The sequence below is a fragment of the Protobothrops mucrosquamatus genome, unplaced genomic scaffold (genome assembly GCF_001527695.2).
Source record: "Protobothrops mucrosquamatus isolate PMUCROS unplaced genomic scaffold, P.Mucros_1.0 scaffold_7, whole genome shotgun sequence".
NCBI classification, from domain to species: domain Eukaryota; kingdom Metazoa; phylum Chordata; class Lepidosauria; order Squamata; family Viperidae; genus Protobothrops; species Protobothrops mucrosquamatus.
In genome coordinates, this window is record NW_015386083.1 from 73,995 (window position 1) to 88,236 (window position 14,242).

At 43.5% G+C, this 14,242-nt stretch overlaps 3 protein-coding genes and 2 non-coding genes across 9 annotated transcripts in view; 4 read left to right on the forward strand and 1 right to left on the reverse strand.

Annotated features, from left to right (window-relative positions):
* LOC107287608 (heterogeneous nuclear ribonucleoproteins C1/C2) overlaps positions 1–14,242 on the forward strand; it is a 64,734-nt gene that overhangs the window by 22,565 nt on the left and 27,927 nt on the right. The gene's annotated exons all lie outside the window — the stretch shown is intronic.
* On the forward strand, positions 7,175–7,525 carry LOC107288273 (histone H4). The gene has a single exon (XM_015816907.1). It carries the CDS (start codon positions 7,203–7,205, stop codon positions 7,512–7,514), a length of 312 nt encoding a protein of 103 aa, XP_015672393.1. The 5' UTR covers positions 7,175–7,202; the 3' UTR covers positions 7,515–7,525.
* TRNAF-GAA lies at positions 8,089–8,161 on the reverse strand. Its single transcript has one exon. It is a non-coding gene; the product is annotated as a tRNA-Phe (tRNA).
* Positions 8,827–9,207, forward strand: LOC107287973 (histone H2B 8-like). Its single transcript, XM_015816576.1, has one exon. It carries the CDS (start codon positions 8,827–8,829, stop codon positions 9,205–9,207), a length of 381 nt encoding a protein of 126 aa, XP_015672062.1.
* On the forward strand, positions 12,165–12,236 carry TRNAD-GUC. Its single transcript has one exon. It is a non-coding gene; the product is annotated as a tRNA-Asp (tRNA).

Sequence of the window (14,242 nt, forward strand, 5' to 3'; positions counted from 1 at the left end):
TCCTTCCTTTCATCGGCTCCTCTAGTTCCGTTCCATCCCTTGTAATTTTTTCCTCTTTTAATTTTGATACCTCTTTATTGACTTAACAATAAAAAAAAGACGTATTGTTTTTAGACGACTCGTTTGATGTGCGTTGGGGAGAATGGGGTTTGGGCTGAGGGGAAGGAAGCGCTTTGTAACCAGCAGGTTTATTATTTTGCCACGTGTATTTTATTTGTTTATTAAACACATAGTTTCCCCCATCTTATAGATAGATAACCTCTACTGTCTTTACTTTACTGGCACACCTTAAAAACGAAATTCCGTTGCCTGCTCTCAAAAGTGTACGCATAGATTGTTGTTGTTGTTAGTTGCGAAGTCGTGTCCGACCCATCGTGACCCCATGGACAACGTTCCTCCAGGCCTTCCTGTCCTCTGCCAACTTCTGGAGTCCATTTTAAGCTCACGCCTACTTCTTCAGTGACTCCGTCCAACCACATAGATAACACACATATAAACATGCTATATACATACGTACGTATATACCTATATATCTTTATAACTAAAGCGGCTCCCAATCAAAAGCCAAAGCAGGGTAAAAGCCATATTAAACTAAAAAAAAAACCAGATAACCACATTGAAAATAATAAAAACCCGGTGCTAAGTCATCAGACTTCTGATCTGCAGTAACCTCGTGTTATCCCAAGCCAGGTCTTCAAAACTTTCCAAAAGACGAGGAAGGTAGAGGCCTGCCAAATTTCAGGGGGCAGTTTCCATAGGGCAGGGGCTGCCACCGAAAAAGGCAGGCTCCCCCATCCAATGACAATATTTGGGGGTAAGGACTCGGAGCAGCATGCCCGCCCTATCTGACCTGGTAGGATGGGTTAGATCAGTGATGGCGAACCTTTTAGAGACCAAGTGCTCAAACTGCAACCCCAAACCCACTTACGCATTGTCGGGGGCCGGGTGGGTGTGGCCCATTGGGTGGGCGTGGCTGCCGTGATAACGGCAGACTGGGTGGGACTAAAGAGTTCAATCAATTCCAACTTTGCAAGATCTTTTTTCCGTGAGAACTTGAAATTGACTCATTGAACCTTTTTATTTTGTACACGGCGGTGGAGGCCTAAAGCGAAAAGGTTTTATAAAACCCAGCTGAAGGCCTAGGACTGGGGCAACGGTGCGCGTGCCCACAGAGAGGGTTCTGAGTGCCGCCTCTGGCACCCGTGCCATAGGTTTGCCACCACTGGGTTAGATGTCCTCCGGGAAAGGATCCCACCGATCACCTGAATGGCATTGGCCATGTTTGGGCTAATATTGGCTCAACCACCAGCCAATGAGCACGTGAGGAAAGTTGCTAGATTCAAGACAGATCGATGGTGGGGCGGAGGAAAAGACAGGTAGTCCTCGAGTTAACGACCACAATTGGAACCCAAAATTTATCTCCCTGAGGGAAACGTTAAGCGAATTTGCCCCATTTTATGACTTTTCTTGCCACCGTTGTTTTAAGTGAAGCACTGCATTTGTTAAGTTAGTAAACCCGGTTGTTAAGTGAATCTGGATTTCCCCATTGACTTTGCTCGTGAGGAGGTCGCAAGAGGTGATGACGTGACACACACACACACCGCGGACACTGACTGTCATAAATAGGAACCACTTGCCGAGCATCTGAATTTGTGTGACCATCGGGCTGCTGCAACCGTCACTTTTTTCAGGGCCGTTGTAACTTTGAATGGTCATTAAATGGACTCTCGTAAGCTGAGGACTACCTGTATTTCCAAGAGCACCCCCAGAAAAGACACAGACCTGCTTACCTGGCGTCTGCATTGGATGGGCGGAGGTTGGGCAGCGAAGAGATCCCTGTAAATATGCAGGTGTTCAGCCATGTATGGGGTTAATACGCAAAAGGAGCACTTTGAATTGCGCTCGTAACGGGGAATCAGCACAGAACCCCAAAAATCGGTTAACGTGTGTATATGAAATATATCTTCAACAACCTATCAGCTGTCTTCTGGGGAAGCTTCTACATAAGTCTTCAAAGACAGCTCTGCATCGTGTGCATTTCAGTCCTGTACATGTAGTCCTCGGCTTAACGACCACAATTGAGCCCAACATTTATGTCGCTAAGCGAGACGTAAGGGAACTTTGTCCCATTTTACGGCCATTCTTGCCACAGTTACGTGAATCGCTTCAGTTGTTGGTAACCCAGCCGTTTTTAAGTGAATCTGGCTTCCCCATTAACTTTGCTTGTCAGAAGCTCGCCAAAGGGGATGACGTGACCTCGGGACACTGCAACCGTCATGAGTACCTGCCAGTTGCCGAGCATTTGAATTCGGAGCACTTGCCCACGGGGAGGCTGCGGCGGTCGCAAGTGTGAAAAGCAGTTCGTAAGCCCATTTTGCAGTGCTGTGGTAAATGAACAGCTATAAGTCGAGGACTACCTGTAGTTTAGCTGAACGGTGGAAGGGACATGGAGTTAACTGCTACAAAATCTTCCTGTGTTGGGATTGCAATTTGTACAACACCCGCTTGAGCATAGCCTTCCCACCTAGCCGAAGCCATGGGTCCAGGAGGAGCCCTAAATCAGAGGTCCCTAACCTATGGGCCGTGGCCCACTACCGAGCCGTGGCCTCTTGGCCACCAGAGTAGCTGGCTAGTCCGGGCACGCATATTCATGCGCTTACCACCTGTTGCGCCAGCGCTGGATGAGCCACGAGCCTTGCGCAGCGCTAGCAGCCCCATTTGCGGAACACGCATGCTCACGGCCCTGCGCGCACACAGGCAGTCACATTAGCATTTGTGCTCATGTGCGCATAAAGGTGCCTCTCTTTCACATTGGACTGCCAAGAAAGGCTGCCCTAAATCATGGAATTGCCCACCGAAAAACAAAACACAAAAGTTTGAATAACTAGTCCTGTCAATCAAGAGTGTCTGTTCAACCATCTCTTCCCAGCCAGAGTATTAACACAACACGGTGCTCCCGGGTTCAGCTTTTGTTCATTTCACTCACACAGCCCTGGAAAATAACCACAGTCAAATTACTCTGCACCCGCAACACAATCAGTTCTTTAGAATACACAGAGAGTACTCCATGAATTTGAAATAACACCAAAACTTTACCGGCTACTACAATATGTTTCAAGCACTAGTCAGAGGGATTGAAGCCACGATGTGTGGACTCAAAGGCAACTCAAAAAGAGTGGGTGGGCTTCGGGACCCATTTTATCCCACAAAGTTCTTGCTTTGTCGATTCACAGACTGTCTGTTCCTCTTGCCTGGTAGCTGGTAATGGGATTTGGGAAGGGGTTTCCCCTGTGCTCAGACCCAACTTCTTTAGATTTAGGACCTAAATTTTAGGTGATAGTTTCCTTTTGTTTCCTTCCAGTAACTTAGTTCCTTGGGCAAAGATGACCCCACCTTAGGAAAAATGATCCCATCTCTCCTCAAGGGATCTTTAAGACAAATTTCTGGAAACACAGCAGTGGCCATTTGGTAGATCTAATCCGTCATGCCCCTCTCTGTATTTCCAAAGAAGTCAGGAGGGGAAAAGATCAACCCACAGGTGACTGAGCAGCAGAGTATGGCACCCACTTCATCAAAGGCCACAAGACTGAATTCCCAGAGAACATGGCAAGGCTGGACTGGACTGGACTAGACTAGACTAGACTAGACAAGAAAATAGAATAGTAGAATAGAATAGAAAATATAACAGAAAAAATAATAATAATAGAATAGAATAGAATAGAATAGAATAGAATAGAATAGAATAGAATAGAATAGAATAGAATAGTTGGAAGGGACCTTGGGGGTCTTCTAGTCCAACCCCCTGTTCAGGCAGGAAACCCTATACCATTTCGGACAAATGGCTGTCCAATCCCTTCTTAAAAATGTCCAGTGTTGGAGCATTCACAATTTCTGGAGGCAGGTTGTTCCACTGGTTAATTGTTCTGTCAGGAAGTTTCTCCTTAGTTCTAGGTTGCTTCTCTCCTTCCATCCATTGGTTCTTGTCCTGCCTTCAGGTGCTTTGGAGAATAGCTTGACTCCCTCTTCTTTGTGGCAGCCCCTGAGATACTGGAACACTGCTATCATGTCCCCCCTCGTCCTTCTCTTCATTAAACTAGACATACCCAATTCCAGCAACCGTTCTTTGTATTGTCCATATGTTTCAACAAACCGCCTATACAGAGACAAGACTAGCACATCTGAGCAATATTTATTTGTCGCATGAAGCATCAGGCACTGTGTCCATCATTTTGCTGATTCAGCTCTGCATTGCCTTGGTCTGAACTATGCAAGATGCTTCTGAGTAACCAAATCAGAAACCGCTGGGAATTAGCCCAACATCTTCATAGGAAATATAGCAATAATGTCAAGACTTGACATTTGAGGCTTTGGTGCCTTTCTATGTACTTTGTTTGCACAAGCAGGAGCTATTTCTTGCTATCCTAAGTACAGAAAACTGAAGGTGTGAACTCATCCCAGGCAAAGCTTAAGATGTTTTGATTTGCAGCTGTTGAATGCTTCCTTCAGCCAGAGGCAGCATGACAAACGGCATAATTACGACTAAGAGTTGCTTGCTTTAACAAAAATCAAAAGTTACAGCTCCCAGTGCAGGTAGTCCTCGGTTTACGACCACAACTGAGTCCAAAATTTTTGTCACTAAGCGAGCATGCTAAGTGAATCACTGCAGTTGTTAAGGCAGTAACACAATTGTTAAGTGAATCTGGCTTCCCCCATTTATTTTGCTTGTCAGGAGGTCGCAAAAGGGGATGACGTGACCCCGGGACACTGCAACCGTCATAACTATGAACCAGTTGCCAAGCGTCTGAATTTTGATTACATGGCCATGGGATGGGGCAACGGTCGTAAGTGTCAAAAACGGTCAGAAGTCAGCTTTTTCAGTGCCGTTGTAACTTCAGACGGCCACTAAACAAATGATTGTAAGCTGACAACTCCCTTTATGTGTTCGAACCACAGAGTGATAGTGTATGTATTGATCTAATTCAGTGGTTCTCAACCTTTTTAATGCCGCGACCCCAACCGGTCATAAGTCGAGGACTAAACCGGTCATAAGTCGAGGACTACCCAACTGGTCGTAAGTCGAGGACTTTCCCTGCCCGGGAGCGCCACGCATGCGTGGTTCCGCCCCCTGCGCCAGCCGAGGCGTAGCTGGCAAGCGGCAGAGACGGAGCAGGCCGACCACCAGCTGGCCCAGCCCAAGGGAGGTAAGGCACCCGCCGGAAAAGGGGGAAAAAATAGCGGACAAAAAAAATGGCGGACAGACTTGCTTGGCGACCCCTGTGAAATGGTCGATCGACCCCAAATGGGGTCCCGACCCACAGGTTGAGAACCACTGATCTAATTAATATAGCATCCTGTCTCAGGCAGTTGACTATGAGTGAAATATCTGTAGTTCCACATCATTTCAACTCTGGCATGTTTTTTCTAGAAACGACCCATTTTTCATTTCTCTGACTTCTACCAAGGAAATGCTTTTCCTTACTTACTGGTTACTATTTGAATGGCTAGCAAAGTTCCATTCTGGAAATATCAATTCTGTACACAGTAAGGCTAAGATCTATCGGTTCTGAGTTCATACATCTTTACCTACACCCATGTGTTATTTTCAGACCTTCCATTTAAGAGTATATGGTTGGAAGCAATGATAAAATAACATATAGATTTAAAACCAGAGATATTCTTATTGGGCATGTTACCAGGGAACCATAATAAAGGTAATACATACTTAGTTTTACATATATTAACAGCAGCTAGAATAGTATATGCACAATTTTGGAAAAATGAAGAAACCCCTATAGAAGAGAATATAATAAAAAAAATACTGGAATGTGCAGAAATGGATAGGTTAATGTTAAAAATTAAAGAAAAAGAAGAAACTGAATACTATACGACATAGGACTTATTTTATCAATGGTTAGCTGATAAAAACAGAGATTAGAAAGTTGGAAATATGAGAAAATGTGGATTATGTGAGGAAGATCTATAATGGATTAGTAAATACTTTTATATACTCTATATATACTCTTTATAAAATACTTTTATATTCCATTATATACTCCATTATATATATATATATTCCATTATATACTCCATTATATATATATATATTCCATTATATATATATGTATATGTAAATAACAAAATGTGAACACCAGGAGATTGCAAAATCATTAAACGTTTTAATAAAACACTAAAAACCTTTAAAAGAATTTTAAAAAGGGACCTAGCTTTCGTTGGATCCTACCAACATCATCAGGGCACAAATAACTCAATGGGAGAAACTATTACCCATTACGAGGTCTAGAGGTCAGGCGCAGGCGCTGGCTGGTCTATAAATAGTTTCTCCCATTGAGTTATTTGTGCCCTGATGATGTTGGTAGGATCCAACGAAAGCTAGGTCCCTTTTTAAAATTCTTTTAAAGGTTTTTAGTGTTTTATTAAAACTTTTAATGATTTTGCAATCTCCTGGTGTTCACATTTTGTTATTTACCATGGATATACCCAGGAGTCATTCATCTATTTTTAGTGTTATTTTTAATATGTATGTATATGTATATGTATATGTATATACACATACATATACATACATACATACATACTGTATAACGGAGCCTGAACAGGAAATCAATGAGATTAGTCCTATCTCACCTTGATTAGATTCTACCTGGCGAACTTTTAAATAGTTATTTGTTTCTGCATCCAAGACCTTCTGAGTGTGGGGCTTGCTAATTTAAACATAGGCTGAATAAATACTGTTAAGTAAGAGAACAATTCCATTGAGAAGCAGTCCACAAAGAATAAAAATGCAAATATAAACGTTCTATCGAATTAAGCTTTAGCGTCTATATTTACATAGACGCTAAAGCTTAATTTATATAGTTTACTATCTCTATTTATATAGATGCTAAAGCTTAATTTATATAGTTTAGAATAGATTCTAAACTATATATCAGAACCGCTTCGGGGAAGCTAACAATGGCGCCGAGAAGCCTTTCTCTGGTTAGGTCTACCCATACGCTGATTGGCTAGTTTGAAACGCACTGCGCAGCATTGAATTGGACAGCCTTTATTATGCAAAATAACAATGGGCGTAGCTTAGCTTGCAAGTTTTCCTTCTGGTCGGACAGCTCCCTACATAAACCGTCCGCCTGGTCGGCAGCAAGCACTTTCTTCTTTGAGCTGCTTGTGGCGTGTCTTCGCTTAAGATGTCTGGTCGCGGAAAAGGAGGCAAAGGCTTGGGGAAAGGAGGCGCCAAGAGGCACCGGAAAGTCCTTCGCGATAACATCCAGGGCATCACCAAGCCTGCGATCCGCCGTCTGGCTCGTCGCGGAGGCGTGAAGCGTATTTCGGGCCTGATCTACGAGGAAACTCGCGGCGTCCTGAAGGTCTTCCTGGAGAACGTGATTCGCGACGCCGTCACCTACACCGAGCACGCCAAGAGGAAGACGGTCACCGCCATGGACGTGGTCTACGCCTTGAAGCGCCAGGGCCGCACTCTCTACGGCTTCGGCGGCTAAAGCTTTAATTTTAACTCCCAACAACAACAAAAAGGCCCTTTTAAGGGCCACTCAAATTTTCTTTAAAAAAAGCTGTTGGTCACGATTTAAATTTCAAAAAGAAAGCTGGGTGTGAAGGAGGAGTTAATTGTAAAATAAAGCGAAAAAAAATACGACAGACTCGGTGGGACCACCCAGTCTTTCTGCCGTCAGTTTTACGTTTCTACGTTTAACTATTAACTGGTGTGTTTTTAGCTTCTCTACGGCTATTAGCGTCGTTTCCCATATCCTGAATCTTATTTGACCCGAGCTAGAAAAACCGCATTGGTGGTGAGATTTACTATTGTAAGAATAAGCTGACATTTCTGGAGTAAGGTTTCTGGGATAATTTAAAACAAGTTTTTTTTTAGGATAAATGTTCATGTAAATCGGGCCGCAGAGATTTGCTTTCATACGAGATGCTGTGCTCGTTTGCTCACGTGTTATTTGGCGGGGTGGGTTCTCAACTCTGAACTGCAAAACTCAAACAATGCCTCGTATAATGTGATTAGGTTAAACGCATTGAAAACCTTTTAAATAAAAACGAATCATTCCCTGCCGAAACCCGGGATCGAACCAGGGACCTTTAGATCTTCAGTCTAACGCTCTCCCAACTGAGCTATTTCGGCTTCATAGAATAGGTGAGTTTTCTCTTCCGAGTTGACATATTAAAACAGGGGTAGTCAACCTTGGTTCTTTTATGACTCGTGGACTTCAACTCCCAGAATTCCTGAGCCAGCACAGCTGGCTCAGGAATTCTGGGAGTTGAAGTCCACGAGTCATAAAAGAACCAAGGTTGACTACCCCTGTCTTAAAACATTTGTCTGAGAAATATCTCTCAGGTTTAATTTAATTCAATATAAAATAATTTATATACTGGATAACTAATTGTCCCGGTATACAGGATGCACACAGGAAAAAAAAAATAGGCCGGGGGTGTGTGGGTGGAAAGCTTAAAACACACAAGATTCTCCAAAAGAAGTATCTCCAAGCAAAACAGGTCAAGGTATTATTGCTACGAGAATTCTACTTGGCCCTTCCAGCCAGCCGCTATTCTCAAAAGAGCCAATCAGACGTTCGAACTAAAAGCAACCATTGGAATGCCAAGATTCGATATAATGGAAGGCTTCGTGGCTTCTCCTCCAATAGCATAACGCTAGGGCGCTTCTCCACCAATAGCACCTGAGGATTTTGAAACGGCTCATTTGCACATGCGCCCTATAAATAAAGGAAAGCTGTTTCCGTGTCCTTCACTGATTCCACGTTTCTCCACGTTGGTCTCTCGCTGCTCAAGATGCCCGAGCCGGCCAAGTCCGCCCCGGTGCCCAAGAAGGGCTCCAAGAAGGCCATCACCAAGACGCAGAAGAAGGGCGACAAGAAGCGCAGGAAGACCCGCAAGGAGAGCTACTCCATCTACGTCTACAAGGTGCTGAAGCAGGTCCACCCGGACACCGGCATCTCCTCCAAGGCCATGAGCATCATGAACTCCTTCGTCAACGACATCTTCGAGCGCATCGCGGCCGAGGCCTCCCGCCTGGCCCACTACAACAAGCGCTCCACCATCACCTCCCGCGAGGTCCAGACGGCCGTCCGCCTCCTCCTGCCGGGAGAGCTGGCCAAGCACGCCGTCTCCGAGGGCACCAAGGCCGTCACCAAGTACACCAGCTCCAAGTAAAGCTGCTTTCTTCCCGCGTTGAAATTCCCCTTTATTTGCACCAAAGGCTCTTTTAAGAGCCACCCACTTTCTCCAAAAAAAAGCTGTTGCGCTTGATGGAAGTTTTTCAAGTTTTAAAAAAGTTTTCTTTTAGGCATAATCAATCCAAAACTGGAAAAAAAAAATTCCAATATATCACTATACCTATAATAACTGCCGCACGCCTTGCATATGCTCAATGTTGGAAAAGGGAAAACATACCAACAAATGCAATGGTTACACGTAAGATAATTAGACTGCTGAGATGAATAAACTTACTTTAGAATTAAAGGACAAAGAAATTACTGAATTCTATGAGATATGGGACATGTATTACAACTGGTTAGAATTGAGGAATAAAAAAGTACGAGAAGCAATGTAAATAAATGTAAGAGATCTAGGGCATAGTATTGTTAAGAAAAAAGAAAAAAATGTATTTTGTTTTGTGTTGTTTGTAAAGAGAAAAAGAAAAAATTAAAATTAAAAAATAAAATAAAAATAAAAAGTTTTTAAGCACCGGTTTTGCAAAATGGTTCGATTCCATGAGGCTTGCTTGGCTTCTATAGCAAGCGAGGCGTTCCTAGCAAACGCTTAAATCCGCAGGAAAATATTTTTTAGCTGCCTTGCGTTTGAATTATGATGTGGCAAATTCTTCAACTTAAGTTTTCCCAACCTCTAATAAAAAGCAATCGGGACAGGCAGTGCAAAAAATTAGTGGGTGGTTTTCAAAGGTAGATATTTAAAATCTGCTAAGGAAATGATTGGAGTTCAAAACTGTAAGGCTTTGCTTTTGTACTTTTGTGCTCTTTAAATACAGCGTGGCTTGCTTGAAAGATTTACTCATGGGGCAGAAGCTTTTTGCCAAGCGATTCTTTAACAGGGTTTGACTTTCGGGGAATTTACAAGTTAAGGTCTATGCAGGTTCTCGGTAATCTTGGTTATGGTTATCCCGACGGTGCTTTTCTCTAAGTGGCAACTGGATTTTCTTGGGGTTGTTTTTTTTTTGAAGACTTCTCATCCAAGAAGGTTAAGTGGTGGGAAGAATAGAAGGATTCAGGCTGTTCTCAATCATCCTGTTGTTAACAGTCTAAAGCAGGGGTCTGCAACTTTGACAACTTTTAAGACTTGTGGACTTCAGCTCCCAGAATTCCTCAGCCAGCTATGCTATGCTGGCTGAGGAATTCTGGGAGCTGAAGTCCACAAGTCTTAAAAGTTGTCAAAGTTGCAGACCCCTGGTCTAAAAAGTTGTTGAAAACACCTGAGGGTTAATCTGTGTCCTCAGAATCACCTGAATCAGATTGCAAATAGGTGTGGAGCCGTCTTGGGACTGGTGAAAGGGCTGTGTTGTAAACGGGTGGTGTTGTATCCTCCCCCCCCCCTGTTAAGGAAGGATTGTTCAGTTTTAACACAGTAGGCCTCTTTGACTCCTCTTTCAAACCAGCAGTCTTTTCTATCCAGACTGTGAACCTTTAAAAGAGACAATAGTCCCCATCAGTGAATTAGAACTGAAGAAGCTTCTGGGATGAGAAGCGAAACGTCTTCAATCGGAAGAGAGCTAAAGCTGGAAGGGACCTTGAAGGTCTGCTAGTCTAACCCCTTGCTCAAGCAGGAGACCCTATATCAGACATGTCAAACACAAGGCCCGGGGGCCAGATGCAGCCCCCGAAGTGGTTTCATGTGGCCCACGAAGCCATCCTGGAAACAGTGAGGGAACGGCCCCCGCTGCCTTGGCCCTGGACCAGGCCAGCCGGGAGCCAATGTACAATTTTGTGGTGGCCATCTATGCTGAAACGCACTCAGTCTTAGCTCCACAAGGCCGTCTGGAAACAGCGAGGAACCAGCCCCTGCCGCGTCAGACCCGCCCCCTGGGTGCATGCTGGGGAGGTGTCACCCTTTGTGAGGAATGAAGAAATGGACCATGCCTTGGCGCTTGCCCCGGTCCCATCCCCTTCTGCCAGAGACCCTCAGATCTGTCCCACTCCGGCCCAGGCCCCCACAGGCACCCTTGACGCGAACGATGTAGAGCTGGCCATGCCCACCCAGTAGGCCACACCCACTCCATCCACGCCCACCAGGCCCCCCCTGCTCCCCCCCAGGGCAACCTCAATGCTGATGCAGCCCTCAATGAAATTGAGTTTGACACCCCTGCCCTATATCATTTAAAGCCTCCAGTGATGAAGTACCCACAACTTCTGGAGGCAAGCGGTTCCACTGGCTAATTGTTCTCAATGTTAGGAAGTTGTTCCTTAATTCCAGGTTGCTTTTCTCCCCTTGATTAGTTTCCATCCATTGTTTCTTGTCCTGCCTTCTGGTGCTTTGGGAAATAGGTTGACCCCCTCTTCTTTGCGGCAGCCCCTCAAATACTGGAATACTGCTATCATGTCACCCCTAGTTCATCTTTTCTCTAGACCGGCCATACCCAATTCCTGCAACTGTCCTTCCTATGTTTTAGTCTCCAGGCTTTTATCCATCTTAGTTGCTGTTCTCTGAACTTTTTCCAAAGTCTCAACATCTTTTTTTTTGGTAACATGGAGACCAAAACTGGATGCAGTATTCCAGGTGTGTTCAACAAAAAATAATCGAAGACCATTTGCCCTTTGGAGTAAAGCACTTTTGAGACTTCCCAATGTTTGGTTCCAATCTATTGCTTTATAACTGTTAAACCCTCCCCTGCCTTGTTTTTTTTTTTTTTTAACTGCAGTGGAAAGTGAAAATACAGTTCATTTTCCCATGTTAAAATTGCATCTTAAGGTGACTTATATTTTCCGAAATGGCAACACTTCCGTTTCTAAGGAAAAACAGTATGCGGTGAATGAGATGCTTACTAAAAAAAAAATATTTAAAATTCCCATACAGGGAGAGAAATCAATTCAATTCTTTGGCTGAGTTAAAGATTTCAGGGACACAAAAGGGGTCATTAACAGACGTTTATCGTCTTGTCCTCGTTAGTATAGTGGTAAGTATCCCCGCCTGTCACGCGGGAGACCGGGGTTCGATTCCCCGACGGGGAGAGGCAATTTTTTTTAAATTAGCTTTTTTTTTGCAAAAATCAATGTGGCCAAAACGTCTCCTCCAAGAATTTAACCTTGCATTAAAGGTCTTGTGAAAATGTGACTCCGACAGAGGAAGAAACCTGCACGTCACTCGAAAACAGGTTTCTTTTAGAGAGTGTCTGGCTGGGGAATTCTGGGAGTTGAAGTCCACACAACTTAAAGTTGCAAAGATTGAGAAGTCCTGCTCTAAAACATAAAATATTTGATGCGTAGCAGGAAAAAAAAAGCAGAGCTTCTCTTTTAAAAAGCAAAGGAGAAGGAGAAAAAGGGGTTGTGCCCTTTACTTTGATTCATTGGCAGTGGAATTATATTTGCCTTTAAGATCTCAATGCTGTCACGTTTTAGATCTTCNATATTTGGGTCGACAGGGTGCATCAAAAAGCACTCAAGGTAATATATATGTATATATATGTGTATATATGTAGTATATGCCTGTAGTTTATATTTTCTCTCTCTCTCTCTCTCTCTCTCTCTCTCTCTCTCTCTCTCTCTCTCTCTCTCTCTCTGTAGTGTATGTTAATTTATATATTATATTGTATTACGTTTTATGTTATAATTATAATATACGTTATTTCTTCTCTGCCTGCAGTATATGCCTTTAGTTTACAAAGGCTGATGCTGGGATAAGTGCATGTAATTATGTACACACAATTTAGTACACACAGTTTATGGTCCTGGTGTGTTCCTGTGGTCAGCTTGGAGAAACTGCAAGGACCTTAGTAGGAATAAAACAAACTCAGAAAGGGAGGTACTGTGGCTACCACTCTGAACATTAAATATTTCCACAACAAAATAGCTTCACCGTTGTAAGCCAGTTTAATTGTTGTCTACTAACAAAGTCAGGGATGCAAACATAATAGTTTATCAATGAAGGGGAATATTTGTAGCTCAAGGTTGAAATGAGGGGTCCTTGGTGCTCTCTGAGCTTGCTTGTTTTCTTGCAGACGTTTCATGACCCTAACTAGGTAACATCATCAGTGCTAGTAAGGAGTGAGGTTTGCTGTCTGTTCATATTCTGGTGTCTTGCCTGTCTGTGTGGGTGGGGGCAATCTTAGGAGATTCTTCGATAGGGCTGTTTACTAATGGCTCTTTGGCAGTTTCCTTGATTGGGGTATTGCTTACTTGATTGTTGGTCTGAAGGTGACCTTGGAGTTAATCTATGCTGATCTGAGTACTAATTACTGGTGGGGAGATCTGGAGTCTTTTTCTCTCGTGGGCTGGTTGATTGTCTCTTTTGCATAGTCTATAGATGTTAATGTCTATGTGTGTCTATTGATGGCTGATTTGTCAGAGTGCCAGTCTTCTAGAAATTCCCTGGCATTTTTGGATTTGGCCTGGTCTAGGATTATCACATTTTCCCAATGGAAACTACGGTTAAATATGTCTATATATTGTGAAATTAACTGACAGCAAACCGCACTCCTTACTAGCACTAATGATGATGTTACCTAGTTAGGGTCATGAAACGTCTGCAAGAAAACAAGCAAGCTCAGAGGGCACCAAGGACCCCCTCATAATAGCTTATTATTCAGTTTATTATTCAGATTCCATCCCAGTCCTTCAGTGGGGCAATTCAAGCTGTTGTGTGAACACCCAGCTAATCATAGTTTGGATGTGTATGGCATATGCCTACAGCCTACAAAGCTAACCACCATCCTTGTGCAACAACAACAAAAAAAGTTAGGTCACGACTGCTTGAAGGAGGGTTGAGACAGAAGAGGGTTGAGAGCCAAGCAAGCGATGGATGAGTAAATATATTGAAAAGGGGGTGCAGGAAAATTTCGTGTGCTTTGGTTCCATTTGTAGAGAGATCTGTGAATGAAGTTGCTGTACACTAAATCGGTGTTTCTCAACCTTGGCAATTTTAAGATCTCAACATACTTTAGAAAAGTTGTCAAGGTTGAAATATAGGTAATTCTCAACTTACAACCGTTTGCTTAGTGACCATTCAAAGTTACTATTGG

What these genes read in the sequence shown, in the direction of transcription:
- LOC107288273 (XM_015816907.1), top strand. Translation starts at nt 7,203, where the DNA reads ATGTCTGGTCGCGGAAAAGGAGGCAAAGGCTTGGGGAAAGGAGGCGCC.
- LOC107287973 (XM_015816576.1), top strand. Translation starts at nt 8,827, where the DNA reads ATGCCCGAGCCGGCCAAGTCCGCCCCGGTGCCCAAGAAGGGCTCCAAG.